Below are 18,321 nucleotides of genomic sequence, written 5' to 3' on the forward strand. Positions count from 1 at the left end.
GTCCCTAGCGTTCTGGAGCACTTCCGTTGTGTTTTGGAGTTTGTATGTGCTTTGTCTCTGGGGGCCACCTTAAAGAGGCACAAAAAAAGAAGGAAAGAAAAAAACAAAAACAAAAACAAACAAACAAACAAAAAAAACAGAGGCAGCCTGCGATAACTTGGAATGAGGAGATCTCAACAGAGACTGTCAAGTGTTATCCAAACAAGAAAGGGGGATAACAAATGTCCTGCTTAACACAAAGAATATAGCCTTCGACAGGGAGAACAAGTCAAAGGGAAGTGAAAACAAACGAATGCCAATGAAAACTACAGAAAGAATATGGAGTGGAAAGTCCAGCAGCACATCATGAGTGAGGTCTGGAGTGGAGAGGCTACCCAAGAGTAGTGGAGTCAGCCAAACCAAACCTGTGAACCAATTCTGCTCTTTAACAGCTTAAAACCTGTGGCTGCAGCTCCCTCCTTCTCCACACTGAGGCTTCCTGCCATACACCTTCAACCCTCCCCCATTTTGGCCCCTCCTCACAGGCTCACTGTGTTTTCCAAATTTTACAACTCCCCCCCCCAATCTGTCACCACACTGCTGACCAGATGCAGAGTGTAGTAGTCCTCAGAGCTTGTGCTACCCAGCTATGTGGTTCCATTGCATCTTCAGGACAAGCCCGAATCTGGAAAAGGTCCCCATGCAGTGGAAGAGGTCACATACCTTGTGGCTTTGCCCAAGACAGACCTGTGGCATAATCAGCACAAATCAGCTCAGGTCCATGATCAGCCCGTTTATGACCCCCTTCAGCCAGTCTCTACCTGCTCAACTATCTCTACACCCACCTGGACAAGCTAACAAGCACAGTTTAAGGAAAAAAAATGGGTTTTTTTAAATAATATTTTTTTAACTTCTCCAGTGACTTTAACACCATCTGTCCAACTCTACTAGGCGATAAGCTAAGATGAGGGAGGTGGACACACACAGTGTGGTTAGCAACCCTGGTCCCTGCAGGGACCAGCGCCTCTCCACCACAGACTACAGCTACTGCACAGAGACCTGCTACCTTCAGAAATTGTCTGATTATTCTGCAGCAGTGGGATGTAACATAAAAGGTCATGAGGAAGACTGTGGTGGGAAACTTAGGTGATGCAAAAAGATCTATCTGCATCTTAACCTGGCAAAGACTTAAAGTTGGTTGTGGACATGAGGAGGATTGGAACACCATTGTTTTCCATTCATGGGGCATGCTGCGGAAGCAGACTGAGGGTAGGGAACACCAATAGACTCGACAAAATGACTATGTATAATATAAATGACATTACATATTTCTAGCATTTAGATTAGACATTATTTAACTAGAAAACACGTTAGGTCTGATTTTAAAAGCATCACTAAGCTAAAATGTGGATAACCTACAGTTAAAGCAGTCATTATCAACAAACAGCTGAAAAACCATTCCTGAAAAATGTCTACCATGTCGTTCCAGCGGATACTCTTCGCTGCGCTCCCCGGGAGACGCAGGCGCCTTCTTCGGTTGAGCCCCGAACTAAAGCCCGAGGTCATCGAGGCCTCGGAGAAAGAAAACCGCCAAGAGTCACTGCTATTCAAACTCCACTCAGCTTCACCTTGATTGTTACTTATCGGCAAAAGAGCAACGTTATACAATCTGGAGAGAACACCTGTTGTTTTCTGTGATTTCCGTTTTACCTCCTGATAACCACGGAGCTAAAGTTAGCTAGCATTGGAGAGGAGCGATTCAATAAAGACGCTTTAATGTAAATTTACTCTTATGCTTAATGCTTAAACATATTGGTGTGTTACCAAAGGTAATGGTAACTATTGTACGTACACAAAAAAGAAAAGTAAACGTTAGTAGGCTCGTTATTAGCGCTGTTAGCCAGCTTGGCTGTGCTGTGCTCGGGTAATCGTCGCGGCGCGGTTAGGAGCGAACACCTACCTACCTGTGAGGCTTTAACACCTGCCGATCCCGGTCTCAACTTCCACAGTACTTAGCAACATGGCAGTAGCAAGTCGAAGAAGCAAATCTAGAGGGTCCAGCTGCTGTGTTGACGAGTTACTACTTCTTCTCACAGCGGTTAATGCAGTCAGGCAGACCCGCCTTCAGAGCTCGAATCTCCCGGCGCCAGTCCGCTCCGCCCGCTCCATCCTGCCGCGACGTCACTGCCGAAGATCGTTTGTAAATAAGACGATTATCTTCCGGTCAACAGAGGATCGTCGATGTGTGATTTCAGAGTATCAAATTGTATCCTTCTGACCTGAAATTGTTTTCCAAATTTAAATGGAAATAGAAAACAAATGACGGGAAAATAAAAAAGCAAAGGATCACGAAACGCTGTATTATATTATTATGTGGCAAATTTTTGCATTTAAAAGTAGTAATAGGAAAGTTTCGCCTTCGCCTGCACACGTGCGTCAGCGTGTGGAATCAGCGATTCAGTGGTTATGCTAATGTAGTAAGAAAAGCAAAATGAAAATATAAAAGGAAGATCGTTTTTAACTTATTTATCAAAAATAATAAAGTATGGATTTGAACAATCCATGTTCAATGTTCAGAATGCTCAAAGTGGATGACTAAAGGCATTTCTCTCAGTCAGTCCCCTGCTGGTGTTTAGGGGAAAAAAGCAACTAATAGATAGTTTCACCTATCATCAGAGAAGCTTCTTCAGTTCTAAGGCCAAATGGTGGAGAGAGACATGGACCCCCTGATGGTCTGTTTACCTAATCACACGAGCCAAGGTGTGAAAATGGGTGTAGGTCACAATCAGCCAAGGTTTTAGGGGAAACCCGCTGTGAAACCTGGATCCACCCGATCATGTGATTTCCTGAGGTCAAAAGGCCCAGAATGTGAGGGGCGCCTAGGAAGGGATCTCAAAACTGGATTGTAGATGGCAGACAGTTGGTGTCGTAAACCACCTCCTCTGTTCAAAGATTGTGCTCACAGTGGACATAGATGGCTTCTTTCACTCCTCTTTCAGACAATCTGTTCCAAAATGTGAACACTGGAAGCCATCCCCATGCAGGAGACCCTGACAGCACTGAGCAGCTCCTTCAGTGGCAGGCTGATATGTGGGACGGAGAGATTTCGCAGGTCTTTCCAACTGCTGTGAGACTCTACAACGTGGTCTCTGCAGATAACCACACATCTTAAAATATCTTTATCTTATCTTATGTGTGTAATGAAACTGCATTAAAGGACTCCATCAAGGGCCTTAGTATCCATTGTTTTTGTCTTTTACATCGGTATGAGAAAGAATGTTTTCAACCCACGTTATGTGAATCAAGCTGAACCTGTTGTTTACTACAAGCCACACCTCAGTGTGGGGGAAACCCTGATCCCATTTTTCACCAAGCAGCCCAGGTCTTTTATAAATATATTTATAAAAACATACTATAACTATAAACTTTAACAATACTCTTGAAAGGGTAGGGCAAAATGCAACTCCATAAAGTCAGAACATAATGTCTTTGAAACACAGATGACAATAAGATAGCAAACAATAATCTCGCTGTATTACTACAGTATCGGCAGCAGGGAAGTGTGTGAAGGAATATTTTGGAATATCTCTGTGACTCAAAAGCCCTGGGGCAACACAGGCTTTTAATTCTCATTTGTTTTTATATTAACAAAAAAAAGAATGTGAAGTTTTCACCCCTATTCTGTGAATTAGAGGAACCTCCCTGGATCCTTACAGTTTAAACAGACCTTTCAGGATGTAAGCCATGACTTGGAAGTCAAAAAACAAGGAGTGTGTATTTTTCATGTATTTTCCTTAATTTTCATGTCTTTCTGTAAAGGAAATCACGTCACACACCGTCAAACTTTAGGTCTTTGTAAACAATAGCCCATGTTAGAGAGTGTTCAAAGAGCCAGGAAAGTAATTTTTAAGTTGATGGTATGTGATATAGACTCTGGAAACAGAGTCAAATTGTCAAAAAACAGATAAAAAGCATACCACTACTCAGATTTTGAATAAATCCGTGACTTGTTTTGTTTTTGTTTTTTTGGTAGTTATGTTTGGTGCCTGGTACAGCTTTAATAAAAGTATCCATAAAAACATTTTATTCTGCATACGCAAACCAATCATTTATACCAGCCATGAGTAAAATTCATATTTATGTACAATTCAAAGAATCCAGTATTAAATGAAACTACACATTCCTCATACAGTCAAGTGATATAAAACCTGATGATGACTAGATAGATCTACATTTCTGAAAAAAAAAACAAAAAACAACCCATCAGGTTGAGTGCAAGATTCTCTGGAGGAAAAAAAAAAAGAAGTAATGTCTTCTGTACCAATGCCTGAGAGCCAATGGATCTCGACTGTGTTGCCAAAACTCTGGACAAATAGCACTAAAAGTCTGCGGTCCCTTGAATCTCCATCTGGTGAGAAGCAGCCCCAGGAACCAACTTTTCAGCACCACGACGAGACAGACAGCCTGTTGCACACAGCAATTTTGGAGCTTATCAAACTCACCCTATGCTCAGTTCTAAATGCAATTATCCAATGCACCACCAAGATATTTGCGTAAGGTGTAAAATGAAACATTCATGCCGTTCTCCACTTGAAAAATATTACTTTTTCATAGCTGACAAAAAGACTGTGGAATGGGCGTTTTACACCTGCAGTACAGAAGATTCTGCATTTGGAGGGCTTCACCCCAGAGGAGTGGCAGAAGCCTACCTGTTTGAGTTAAAAGACACTGTCAATGTTGAACAGAGTCTTAGAAATTTGCAAGATAGTGTGACCACTGCGAAAGCGCATAAAGTACATAAAGTTGTAGATGACACATACAGACTGTGGTAGGAAAAGTAGAGTTCTCTACCTACTAACTCAAATGTGTGATTCATGATCCAACCCTTTTTTAAAGCTGCCTAATGCAGGTTCATGCACTCATACATGCACTAACGGGTACGAGAACGCCTGAGGGGTGACTGGGGTGATACGCTTAAGTATCCTTCTTATTTCAAAGATTGAAACTGGTATCGAGCTAAAAATCTAAAAAGATCTTTACTAAATGCAAAACACTCTCAGGAGTGAACCAAATAAAAGTTTTAAACACGGCTTAAAATATCATTGCTGCTAAATATCTAGAAAGAGTGAGCTATAATAGACATGCTTACTGTTTGAAGGGACTGCAGGTGTCTTAGGTCAGAAAAACACACAAATCTTGTGCGCCTAAAGGCCAGGCTTTGACAAACTGCAGGACTGAGCGGCTCAGAGTACATCAACATCAGCGTGACATGAAAAAAGCTGTATTGGTTTTTGTCACTAAAAGTAATACTAAAAGTTACTTTTTAGTAATTCATCTGTGAGTCCCATTATATAACAGACCAAAGGTCAAAATATTTTCTGTATTTAAAAGATGCATTTTTTTAAAACTTTCTGCAAATGATGATGAGAACTTTTACCACTAGGTGGGAGCATTTTACCAAAACTTTTAGTGTAGAAGTGCAGCTGAATCAGAATCAGAAAGGGTTTATTGCCAGATGTTGAACAGATTTACAACATCAGGAAATTGCTGCGGTACTTTGTGTGAAACATACTATAAGACAAACACTTAAATAAAAATAAAAAGTGCTAAGCAGATTGATACGTACATTAATGCAGGTGATGATCAGTGCAAAAATGGAACAGATGCAGAGAACACAGTATAGGGTCATGTGTTTGTGGTGGGAACAGTCTAATTGTTCATGAGTCCAACAGCAGAGGGGAAGAAACTGTTCTTATGACGAGAGGTTCTGGTCCGAATGGACCGGACCCTCCTGTCTGAGGGGAGCAGGTCCATCAGACTGTGTCCACGGTGAGAAGGGTCAGCTGTGATCCGAGCTGTATGCCCCAGTGTCCTGGAGGTGTACAGGTCCTGCACAGATGGGAGTCTGGAGCCAATCACCTTCTCAGCAGAGCACACAACACGCTGCAGTCTCTCCACTGTCTTCTGGGCGTTCAGCACCAAGTTGTTGTGGCTGCACCAGGACACCAGACGTTATGCCGAATGATGGCATCTACTGCACTCAGCCCGACTGCCATGGTCCTCAAATCTGGGGATTGGGCGATGCGGTCGAGCAGGTTCACCATCCGCTTCATCTCAGTGTTGTACTCCGAGGTGAAAATGTCTGCGGGGTCCATGTTCTGGTCGCGGTCTTCTGTCAAGTGAAGGCTGTGTGCAGGCAGGAGTGGTGGTAAGGAGGACCCAGTGCGCAGACACTCAGAGGCAGAAAGTAAACTCAAACTCAGATTTATTGCTAGATGGCAAACAGAGACTAGCAAAACTGAGAATACAAATACTAAACTGAAAATAACAATAACCTAGTGATGGGTCCAGCAACACTGACGCACCGACGCATGTATCAAGCTCACGGAGCGAAACCTGTATCGGTGCGTGCGTCGCTTTAAGAAAAAGTCACGTGATCGATACAGCTGCTGTATCGCTCATTGCCAACGCGCCAAACTGTAGGCATTACAGAGCCAAACATGAAAATGAGGAGACAAACACACCGAGAATGAACACAGGTCGGCCTATATAGACACTGAACAGCTTTATCATCATTTTTTTTTTATTAATATATGTTTTATTATTTTGAAATCAAGCATCTAGGAAGACTGTTTTTGACCAGGCAGTCCTGAATTTTATTATAAAGGACTGCCAACCCCTTAGTATTGTGGAGAGTGTCGGAGAGGAACATTCCAAGATCAGAGGATCCTTTAACGTACTGGGGGAATAGAAAGACATCTTATCAGAACCTTTTCCTAACAGTGCATATTATGTTAGCGCGATCTGCCTTATTACAAAACCTGCCATTACTGTGCATTTAGGTGACCATGATGAGAGAGACAGACAGAGTCTGGCAGATGCCAGACAGCAGATGCCCCCAATTTTCGGTAAGTGAATGTGTTTAATTGTAGGCAGGGACATTACTGGATATTCTTGTGTAATTGCTACAGAATATTTTATGGTATACTTTGTTATTGCTACAGAAGATTATTTATTTTATTATTTTACATTTACAATTTTTTTTCCCGGGGACCCTGTGACACCCCATTGAAGAGCCGTAGGCTGTGGATCTCTTAAGATCTCACTGCTGGGTTTGTAAGGCCATGTTACTCCTAAATTTCTATCTTGTTCAAAGAGAAGATATAAAACAAAGTTCTAAGCTAATCGACCTTAGTGTTCTCCTTTTTAAAAAAGAATCGATAAGAGAATCGATAAAGAATCGAATCGTTAAACAGAATCGAAAATGGAATCGTGAAAATCTTATCAATACCCATCCCTATTCATAATACTTTCATTTTAATTTTCGCTTAATGTGATTCACAATATATTTAAAGATGTCTACAATATTTGCAATGTAAAATATATAAAATGATTCCATGGAAAGTACAATACCTTACAGAGTATACAAGTATGACTAGGTCATTGAATCAGTGTCTGTTGTGAGTCTCAAGTAAGTTGCCTGCAATGATATTTAAGGTCCAGCAGGTGTCAGTATGGAGCAAAACAGCAACACTGTGTCGACACAGTATCGATACAGTTTGGGGAATGTGCTGAAACGCTTCACGAGGCCTCATCTACCCATCACTACAATAACCTGAACGGGCGGGCAGGCGGGTGGAACACACAGCATGAAATGAGGGTAGATCGCGACCCGGACACAGAGAAACACAGGGCTTAAATACACAGAGGGAGCAATCAGGGAATGGGAAACAGGAGGGAAACACAGCTGGGGCAAATCAGGCCTAAAGAGACAAAGGCAGCAAAACCAGACACATTAACATGAGACACGGACTTTCAAAGTAAAACAGGAAACACAGCCTGAACTTACAGACAGACTCACAAGCAGGCACTGCAACAGAGGGAACAGAGACGTGGGACCAGGGCAGACACAGACACTGACTGGACACAGAATAGAGGGAGTAAGGAAACCAAAACTTGAGAACCACATAAACACACACCAAGAAGAACTGGGGAAAAAACAGAAATGCAAAACAGAAACCAAAACCTTCACAAAAATAAACTAAGATGAGAACACTAATAAAAAGGTTGAAAACTGAAACCACTGGGTCAACGACCCAGGTACCCTAACAGTAGAATATAAATACAATTTAGTGGCCCACAAGTTAAAGTCCAGTTTTATTCAAAGCTGCATTTCCTCCCCTGAGGATGAGCCTGGCCAGCAGAAAGGCAGATGAAGAGTTTCATTGGTCCTCTAACTGTGCCACCACACTGCGCAGTCTATCCACCAGTACTACAGAAGACAAAATATTGTTAGAAATTTAGTGAACGAAACCCCGACAGTCACAGAAAGATAACTGAACATACTGATGGAGTCATTATTATTATTATCACCTCCAGCTGAAGGCCTCTGGAAGCTATCAAAGTCTCGGCACTCGTTTATTAGCTGCCCCAGTTCTGCAGGACAGTCATCGGGAAGCGGCTCTTTGCACTTCTCTTCAAACACCTTCTTATAAATTTCTTCATCTGAAAAACCTGGAAAACATGTACAGACCACTTGGTACAGATGCCAGACTGCACAAGTTCTCAGTGATCCAGGTTCATGGTAGTGTTAGGCACTCAAAATGAAGTCGACGGGATTTCTTTTTGGTTTGCGAAGACATTTCACCTTTATCTACTGATGAAGAGCATCAGGTATTTGTAGCTGTTGACCCACTCTGTATGCATGTGAGTCATTAAACGTCACATGAACCAAGGTATGAATCAAGGCCTGAATCAAGGCCTGGGCCACTGCTGTCACATGTGCCAAGGTGTGACATCTCTGTGAGACATTACCGTGCCGTGCCATTATCTATTCAATTCGATTCAATTAAATTTTATTTATATAGCTCCAAATTACCACAACAATCACCTTCACCTCGTATATTTTTAAGTAAAGCCCCTACAGTAATACAGAGACATTAAGATAGTAGCTCGATCAGCTTTTAGAGCAGAAGAAGCCTCTTGGAATACAGTTCAAATGTCTTCCCAAAAGAAAATGAAGTCCACCTGCCTTATTTGAAGTGTTTAATACCAGGATAATACATTTAAGCAAAGTTTGACAAGTTGATTTTCAGCAGATACAAACCTTCAAAGGGTTTCTTACGGGTTGCGACTTCCCACAGGACGATTCCAAAGCTGAAAGACAACAATGAAAATAGGAACGTTTTAGAAGGAACGTTTTCTAAAGCATTTGGGCACGATCAGTTCATGTCCTGAAACTCAGCTCACCCCGGTTATGCAGCAAGATGATGTTGTGAAACACACCAGCAGGTCCACCTTGTGAATCAGGGATATTATAGTTTTTCTATTTGGTTTCTATTTTTATTTCATTTTGACTTTTAATACAGTTTAGTTTCATTTAGTTTCCAGAGTGAGTTTGCTCGTTTCAGTTTAGTTTCAAATTTTTTTATGTTTAGTTTCAGTTTAGTTTCTATTAGTTTTGGTCACCCATCCATCCTCTTTCACTTATCCGAGGCTGGGTTGCAGGGGCAGCAGCCTAAGCAGAGAAGCCCAGACCTCCCTCTCCCCAGCCGCTTCCACCAGCTTGTCCGGGGGAACACCCAGGCCAGCCGAGAGATATAATCTCTCCAGCGTGTCCTGGGTCTGCCCCAGGGCCTCCTCCCCGTGAGACATGCCCAGAACACCTCACCGACGAGCCACACAGGAGGCATCTGTGTCAGATGCCTGAACCATCTCAACTGGCTCCATTTAATGTGGAGGAGCAGCAGCTCCACTCTGAGCCCCTCCCAGATGGCTGAACTTCTCACCCTATCTCTCAGGGAGAGGCCAGCCACCCTTCGGAGGAAGCCCATTTCTGCTGCTTGTATCCAGTCACTACAATTCTTTCGGTCACTGCCCACAGCTTGTGACCATAGGTGAGGGTAGGGACGTAGATTGACCGGTAAATTGAGAGCTTCGCTTTTATACTCAGCTCTTTCTTCACCACGACAGACCGGTACAGCATCTGCAGCCGTAACACCAAACCGTCTGTCGATCTCCCACTCCCTTCTTCTTCGTAACCAAGACCGTGACATACTTAAACACCATTTTGGATTTGCTCAACTTATCTTTGTCTAATATAAAATTTTAAACATGCCATTGTGACAAATATTCAAAAAACAATAAATCAGTAAGTGTGCTAAAACTTTTTCACATCACTTCAGCTGAACAAAAACTCATTTAATGCTGGTGTGAGTGGAAGTATACCCCAGGTTGGTGCTCACCTGTACATCTCACACTCTTTGCTGTAAGGGTGGTTGATGCTGTTGAGCCTCTCGGGAGAGTAGTAGCACAGGGACCTGATTGCGTCGTCCTTCGTAGATTTCTTCACCTTTTTCAGTGACGTCTCTGTTTTTGCCAGCTCAAAACCTCCGAGCTAAAAAGAACAACAACATCATCAGTGCTGCTGCTGTTCAATTTGGACTGCAAGGAATCCCAGCATGCACTGCCCTCAGTACCTTGACGGTGTAGCCTTCAGCCACCAAGCACTTGCTGCTGTTGATGCACCCGTGTACCTTAGATTTTTCTTCTGTATTGTGTAGTCTAAAATATGACAGTTAAAAACATTAGTGCATAAACTACACATTCTCATCTCAGGCTCAGCGACTCACCTGCTTTTTGGATATTTTCTGCTTTTGAGTTTTTTTAAATGTGCTTTCTGAGATTTAAAAAAAGCAATTATAATAAATATTTATAATATAATAATTTGTCAATAAAGCAGAAACACTGACCGATAGAGTCCTTGTGCTGCATCCAAACACATACGAGCTTTCCTGATCCAGGACAGCCTGCAGTCAGAGTCCAGAACCTGACGAAGACTTCCTTTCTCGCAGTACTCCATGATGATGAAGAACTGAGGGTTGGGTCCTACAGGTAGTCACAAGGACAAGTTATTACAAGTTCATAGCAAACTTTTCCCCATCTTTTGTTGTAATCTCTAATTTTCACTTCCTTCATCATTTTGAAAATTGCTTCATTTTACTTCCTGTTTTACTTCCTGTTTTATTTTTACAGAAAGTCTTTATAGGACTGCACAGAGTTCTGTGAAAACTTGTTTTTTAAGGGGACTGCAGCTTCTCATGTGACTTTCTTTGTTTTTACTTCTCTTTTTTGTTCTCCCCCAAAAGGGAGGGGGTATGTAATCAGTCCCATTTGCTTATTTCCTTGTTTGTTTGCCTGTCTGTCTATTTGTTGATTTAATTGAGATGAAAATCAGGTCAAGGCCACACCAAATGCAAAAATCAGTAAAAACTTTATCTTACCCAGACATCACAACAATATACAGGGGCATGGAAACTGACATCAGCATGCTATAATAAAAAAAATTATAACATAAGATAACTTTAGTATAGCCATTGACCGTCCAATGTCTTAACATGCTACAGTTCCTTGTCTCTTGGTGTGTGTTTTTTGTTTTTGTGTTTTTTTAAAGATACAGGACAATAAGAACGATTCAGTCTTTATCGTATGCTCTGTCAAACAAGCACAATGTCTTGATTGAGTTCACGCATGCCTTATGCCTTGTTATCCCTGTTTCTGTATATAGTCTGCGTCTTCTCCCTGAGTCCTTGTCAGATAGTTGTCTCTTCACCTCAGGTTCCTGCAGATTCTTGCTTTTGGTTTGTACTTGATGCTTTGAGTGTTGTTGTTTCAGAAAGATGAACTTCTACCAGCCTGCCTCCATCATGTTACCTACAGCTATCTGTGGCAGTAAAACCAAGAGGGCATCGGCAAGTATCAACAGGAATCTTGACATCTTTCAGTAGAGATGCCTATACTGAATTCTCACCAATGAAGAACTTTTACAAAGAAAGTGTGTGGCGGGGCGTGGTCTGCGGTGCCGCTGTAGGGGAGGCGGACGCACCTGACCGGCACCCAAATCCCTCCTTGCCAGCATAAAGAGTCCGTACTGGGTCCTGTCAGATGTTGTTCTTGTTGGTATTTGTTCGGTTGGCAACTGGAAAGCTGCAGCCTTGTGTCTTTGCAAACAATGACCGATTGTGTAAATAAAGTTAATGCTAAAAAGCACACAAACATCATCGGGTCTGCCGGGGTTTTGTTACAAAGTGCTTGTGCAAGCTCCATGCCACTGTTCCCTGCAGGAGACTCACCAGCTCTGACAGATAGCAATGACATGGGTACCTACTGGCACCAAATGACATAGACTCTATGTCATAGAGGATGCCACCAGAATCCTTCAATAAGAACATTTGTACAAGACCATATATTGCCAAACATCAGCTGGGACAAAGTAAGGACTTTTGCATTACAGACTCTAAGTTTTACCACCTCTGTCTATCTGCAAAAGATATCAGTCAGGCTCCACGTTACTGACAGGCTACATTCAACTCACCATTCTCACCCAGGATACTGATACCAAACATTCGCAGGATGTTGGGCGACTCAAATCTCTTCATGGTGTCGACTTCTTTGTTGAAAATGGACTGCACCTTTCTGCAAATGGTAAAAAAAAAACCTTTATGGTGACAGTGAATACATACCGATGTAAATAAACATAAACAGTAATCTAATGTTTGAGCTCAAATTTAAGTTGAGTTTCAACTCCTTCAGATCAAATTATTCTTTAATCCTTGTATCTAGGAGACAGATTTCTCTTCTAGCCTATGTTTTAATGTATTTCTGAATAAACAGAGTCTGCAAATGAATTTAAGTACATTGTTGGCTTCTGACTATATAGAACTGCTTATTTTATGTAAAAAAAAATCAATTATTTTTTCTCAGTATGCAGCTGAACTGTGGCACAGACCCTGGGTTGGTGTTTACAGGGTCGATATATCTCTTGATGGCAACTGTGAATCCATGATATTCTCCTTTGTAGACCTCTGAGGTTGCTGTTTTCATGAAGGGCTTTTTGGGATGTTCGTACTTTAGCTCCTGTGGTTTAATCATTCGGATGTCCACACTAGTGATGCTGGGCTTATTCACTGTAAAAAGAAGAAAAAAACTTGTCAGTAAATTACATAAATAATAAATAAAATGTTATTTATATAGCACCTTTCTAGACAGATTCACAAAGTGCTGCACATAAGATAACAAATAATAAAAAGGTAAAACAGACAATATAAAACAGGCATAAAAAATGAACATAAACCATTCACAGACCTGTTCAGCAGTTTGTTTGTTTTGTTTGTTTTGTTTGCCCAAATTCATGGTAGTATGAGCCTTTTGGGAGTTTCCTCCAGTGATCAAAAATCCAGATTCCCAGTCGTTGTTTCTGTTTCTCTGCATCACAGACATTAAACTGCTGCAGTTTAGTCAGACACTGATAGATCCCAATGGCCAAAGTTAGTTATGGAAAAATTGTCCTAAATACAGGACAAGTTGTTAATTTGTGACATTTAAAATGGATGTGAAGTTTTTAATCACTCTTTTTAAAAGAGCTTAAATGGGTTTTTTCATCTGAATATTTCATTTACTTATGAAGTTACCCTATGAGGCTGACCCATCCCTATATACTCCAAGGGTCTGTAGATGAGAAATTCATCTCATTTTGATGGGGTCAGGTGGGCTTTTGTTTTTCCAGATTTAGTTGTTTTTATCCATAATGAAACTCTATATGTACTGCACTCACACATCTCCACGACTTTTTCCACGTTGACTTTAAGATGCTCAAACTGTTTCAGCATGGTGTTGGTTTTCTCTTGCTGATCCTTCATGTAGTCCAGGAGCACTGAAGAGCAAACAGAAAAAGCCATACTCTGATTCCCCATCCAAACTCTCAGATCTAAGTTGACAACATTACTGATATCGTTACTCCTGCTTTACCTCAAATATTGTGAAAATGTTTTTTCTTGAAAAAAAATCTTCCTGTTCTCAACATTTTATCTGTATCTTTGTTGAAAAATGTCTTTCAGTCTAGTGGTCCCTGTGTGCTCACTATAATCAACACCTCACTGCTCTCTGGCCAAATCCCTGCTTATTTTAAGAATGCTGTCAACCACAGATTAAAAAAAACAAACCCCAAAACAAACAAGCTTGGTCCTTCACTTCTTGGCAGATAAAGACCAATCTCAAAATTACAGTTTATTGCTAAGATTTTAGAAAAGGCTGTGGCTAAGCAGCTTACAGCCATTTTGGACAAATGCAGTATACCTGACACATGCCAATATGACCTTCATAGAGCTTATTCTACTGAAACAGAACTGGAAAACAGCTTACTGAACTGCAGAGGAATGGTTTATTTGAAGAGTTTCAGTCAGGTTTCAGAGCTCATCACAGCACAGAAACAGCTTTAGTGAAGGTTACAAATGATCTTCTTATGGCCTCTGACAGTGGACTCATCTCTGTGCTTGTCCTGCTAGACCTCAGTGCAGCGTTCGACCATAATATTTCATTACAGTGATTAGAGCATGCTGTATGTATTAAAGGTACTGCGGTGCAGTGGTTTTGAATTATAACTATCTAAAAGGCTCCACTTTGTTCATGTAAGTTCTTCTTCACACACTAAGGTTAATTATAGATGACCTCTAATTTGTTGCTTCTGATTTCAGATCAAACTGAGGTTATTGTACTCGGCCCAGAAAGTCTTAGAAATATGGTATCTAACCAGATTCTTACTCTGGATGGCATTACCTTGGCCTCCAGTAACACTGTGAGGAACCTTGGAATCACTTTTTACCAGGATATGTCCTTCAATGCACATATTAAACAAATATGTAGGACTGCTTTCTTCCATTTGTGCAACATCTCTAAGTTTAGAAATATCCTGTCTCACAGTGACACTGAAAAACTAGTTCATGCATTTATTACTTCTAGGCTGGACTACTGTAATTCATTATTATCAGGAAGTCCTAAAACTCACTGAAAAGCAGCAAGAGTCCTGACAGGGACTAGAAAGAGAGAGCAGATTTCTCCTGTATTGGCTTCCCTTCATTGGCTTCCTGTTAAATCCAGAATTCTAAATCCTGCTCCTCACATACAAGGTCTTAAATAATCAGGCCCCATCTTATCTTAATGACCTTGTAGTACCATATCACCCCATTAGAGCACTTCGCTCTCACACTGCAGGCTTACTTGCTGTTCCTAGAGTATTTAAAAGTAGAATGGGAGGCAGAGCCTTCAGTTTTCAGGCCCCTCTTCTGTGGAACCAGCTTCCAGTTTGGATTCAGGAGACAGACACTATCTCTACTTTTAAGATTAGGCTTCAAACTTTCCTTTTTGCTAAAGCATATAGTTAGGGCTGGATCAGGTGACCCTGAATCCTCCCTTAGTTATGCTGCAATAGGTGTAGACTGCTGGGGGATTCCCATGATGCATTGAGTGTTTCTTCTTCAGTCACCTTTTTCACTCACTAAATGTTTATACACCTCTCTGCATTTATTATTAGTAATTATAAATCCCCGGCTCTCTTCCACAGCATGCCTTTTGTCCTTTCTCCCTCCCCTCACCCCAACCAGTTGCAGCAGATTCCTTCCTTCCCTTTCCTTCCCACTGCCTTGTGTTTGCTCATAGGGGGTCATATGATTGTTGGGGTTTCCTCTGTTGTATTATTGCAGGGTTTACCTTACAATATAAAGCCCCTTGAGGCGAAAGTTGATGTCATTTGTCACTGTATAAATGAAATTGAACTGAATTGAATTACCTCTGCTTTTGATACTGTTGACTATCACATTCTGCTTGATAGGCTGAAACACTGGATGCGTGTATCTGCGTCTTCTTTCTATCTGAAAGATGCTTTTCTGTTCTGTGGCTGTTTCTAAGTACCTATTGTGTACCATAAGGCTCTGTATTGGTGGCCTTATTATTTCTATTAGATCGGCTGCCTCTTCAGCACATTTTTAGCACCTTAAAGAACATTTGTTATCACTGCTGTGCAGATGACATTCAGTTATATATTTGTGCTAAATCTTTTATCAAGAACCTTGGGGTAAAGTTTTACTCTTCTCTCACCTTGGAAGCTCATTTCAAATCTTTGGTTCACTCTTTTTTATATCACGTAAGAAATATTGCAATGTTAAGTCCCATTATGTCCCTCTAGAATGGGAAAATGTTAGTAATGTATTTATTTCATCACGTTTGGATTACTGTCATTCACTGTTTACTTGTCTAAGCAAAAGCTCCCTGGATTGTCTGCAGGTTGTTCAGATCTCTGCTGAAAGGCTTCTGACCAAATCTGTTGCTGCTCCAGCTGCACTGGCTCCAAATTCACTTAAGAACTCATTTTAAGATTGTGGGTCTGACTTTCAGTCCTCTCCATAGACACACACTTGTTAGCTGTAAACAAAATTAGGAAACTTTCTGGTAAAGATCCTGCTCTCTTGGTCCACTCATGCCTGCATAACAACGGACAAGTATCACATTTGAGACCAAGCAGTTAATTTTTTCATCTCAAATCTCTCTACAAAAGCAAATCCATAATCAGTTTCCCCTCACATGTCTTCAGTTCTGCGTCGTCCTCCCTCCCATCCAACTGATCTTCTTTCTCTCTGGTCGTCTGTTTAAATACCTCATACAGCATGTTCCCCTGCTCCACCTGCAAAGCTCCAGACAGCACCTGGAAGGCATCGTTGAGCCGTTCGTTCACACTGTTGAACTCGTCTCCATGGTTGCTGGAGTTTAGGATGCGTTCCACCAAATTGGCTGAGGCATATTTTCTGATAAGTTCCTGTGCTGATTGAAGAGTGACGGACAGTTCTCTCAGAGCTTTCTCTACCTCTGGAGACGTCTGTTTGATGGACTTCACCAGCTCCTCCAAGGCTTTGACTCGGTTACAAACACGTCGGCAGCGCTTTTTATTGGCCTTCACATTCTCAACCAGGTCATAGATGTGTGAGGCGATGGACAGGATGGGATCTACAAAGTCCATGACAAGCTAAAGAGACAGAGAGGATGGACAGTTTATACAGAATAAACTGAAACTGAAAAAAAAAAATCAAAGTAGAGTACAATATTATTTATTTTTAATGAGTTGAAGTAAGAAGAAAAAATCAAACAGGTCTAACTTCGATCTAGAATCATAGCTCTTTTCCTTAAGCATTAGTATTTTTTTGTAGAGAAACTTGATGCATCGATTTCCAGAGTCTGGAATGAATTAAAACTAAACTGAAATGAAGAAACCAATCACCATTTTAAAAATGGCTAATGAAAACTATTGAAGAGCTGAAATAATTTAGACTTTTTCAGACTTAACCACAGGCGTGCCTCTAAATATAGTCCCTCTGGATTTCTCTAACTTCTCTGTTTTGACCGCTTTTACACAATACCCAATGATTTTTGTTTACCTGAACCGTGATCTTTATTCTTAAACTGATCCAGTCTCAAACAGAAATCTTAAAGTAACAGGTGTCCAACACTTTGATGTACTCCCCCTCATTCTTCCTCTGTGAAAGAGTTAAAACTGTGCTGCAGCGGACACTCACAGAGAAGATTTCCCTCAAATTCTCACTGAGGGTTCAGTTTAAACAAAATCAAAGAACAAGAAAAACCGACCCTGGAGTACACACACATCCTGACGTATACACAACAGAATCACTACAGAGCAGGAAGGGCAGCTTTTCTGTAAATGTTTAAACTTGTTTCTTCACCGAGTCATCAAATGGGAAAAAACCTGCTGTGAGAGAAAGATAAGATGAAAGCAGAAAGCTGGTTTACCTGTGAAATTTAGTCTGCCTGTCTTCGTGCAGGTGTGTGCCGAGCTTGAATGCTATAAGAAAATGAAACCACCTCTATAGCCTTGAACTGTGGCACTGCTCCTCGTTGCTTCCTGTTTCTGTCTGACAGATAAACACGCCTTGCCTGGTCCTCTGTGCTCCTCTGACAGGCCTGGATTACACTGCTTTATCCTGGAAGCAGAAGTAGAAATCACTGTGGGGGATGGAGGCTTCCTGATTAATAACGGTTTCAGTGTCTCAGCAAGTGCAGCAAAAGTGGTCAGCCGTGTTTTAGCCACACACTTAAAAAAAAATAAAAGGTCTGTGTTTGTACAAGTATTTCCTTTAAGCTAAATACTGAGGCTACAGACTGCTCTAAACACTCAATTTAATATTTAATTTCACATAAAATTAATATGGATTAGATTAAGAGTTAAAATTTTCGAATTAAATTAGTTTAGATTTTTTCACAAAGAACACTCATGTGAAGCAAAGCTAACTGTCTCTTTGTCTCATACACACACAGACACACCAAGAAAAGGATTTCCACAGAAAGTTTGGCAGTTATTTAGAAAGTCCCTATATATTGTTTCTGGACACCATCTATGATAGCGAGCAGCTGATGCATGTTATGTTTGGTCACACAGGAGGAGGGGACCCCAGAAATGTCATCAGAAGAGCTACTTTTTAATTTTCTGTACTTACATTACAG

General features: G+C 41.1%; 2 protein-coding genes across 4 annotated transcripts in view; both read right to left on the minus strand.

The window, feature by feature from the left end:
* Positions 1-2,150, minus strand: part of rfwd3 (ring finger and WD repeat domain 3) — a 16,454-nt gene extending 14,304 nt beyond the window's left edge. Inside the window, exons 1-2 of one of the 3 annotated variants that reach the window (XM_063477599.2) lie at positions 1,944-2,150; positions 1,456-1,551 (exon numbers count right to left, since the gene is read on the minus strand). In XM_063477599.2, coding sequence (XP_063333669.1) covers positions 1,456-1,545 — 90 coding nt within the window. In that variant the 5' untranslated portion in view covers positions 1,546-1,551; positions 1,944-2,150. Of the gene's footprint in view, positions 1-1,455; positions 1,552-1,939 lie in introns of all 3 variants that reach the window. The other 2 variants (XM_063477601.2, XM_063477602.2) reach the window with 2 other exon arrangements.
* A 5,160-nt stretch (positions 2,151-7,310) lies between these two features.
* LOC134631897 (mixed lineage kinase domain-like protein) lies at positions 7,311-17,697 on the minus strand. Its single transcript, XM_063480464.1, has 11 exons — positions 17,611-17,697; positions 16,393-16,831; positions 13,592-13,690; positions 12,767-12,944; positions 12,353-12,453; positions 10,731-10,866; positions 10,458-10,542; positions 10,224-10,375; positions 9,086-9,135; positions 8,353-8,493; positions 7,311-8,251 (listed from the first exon to the last, which is right to left on the minus strand). The coding sequence occupies exons 2-11, from the start codon at positions 16,823-16,825 to the stop codon at positions 8,202-8,204; spliced, it is 1,425 nt and encodes a 474-aa protein (XP_063336534.1). The 5' UTR covers positions 16,826-16,831; positions 17,611-17,697; the 3' UTR covers positions 7,311-8,201.
* Positions 17,698-18,321: the final 624 nt, after the last annotated feature.

Source organism: Pelmatolapia mariae, linkage group LG7, assembly GCF_036321145.2.
Source record: "Pelmatolapia mariae isolate MD_Pm_ZW linkage group LG7, Pm_UMD_F_2, whole genome shotgun sequence".
NCBI lineage: Eukaryota > Metazoa > Chordata > Actinopteri > Cichliformes > Cichlidae > Pelmatolapia > Pelmatolapia mariae.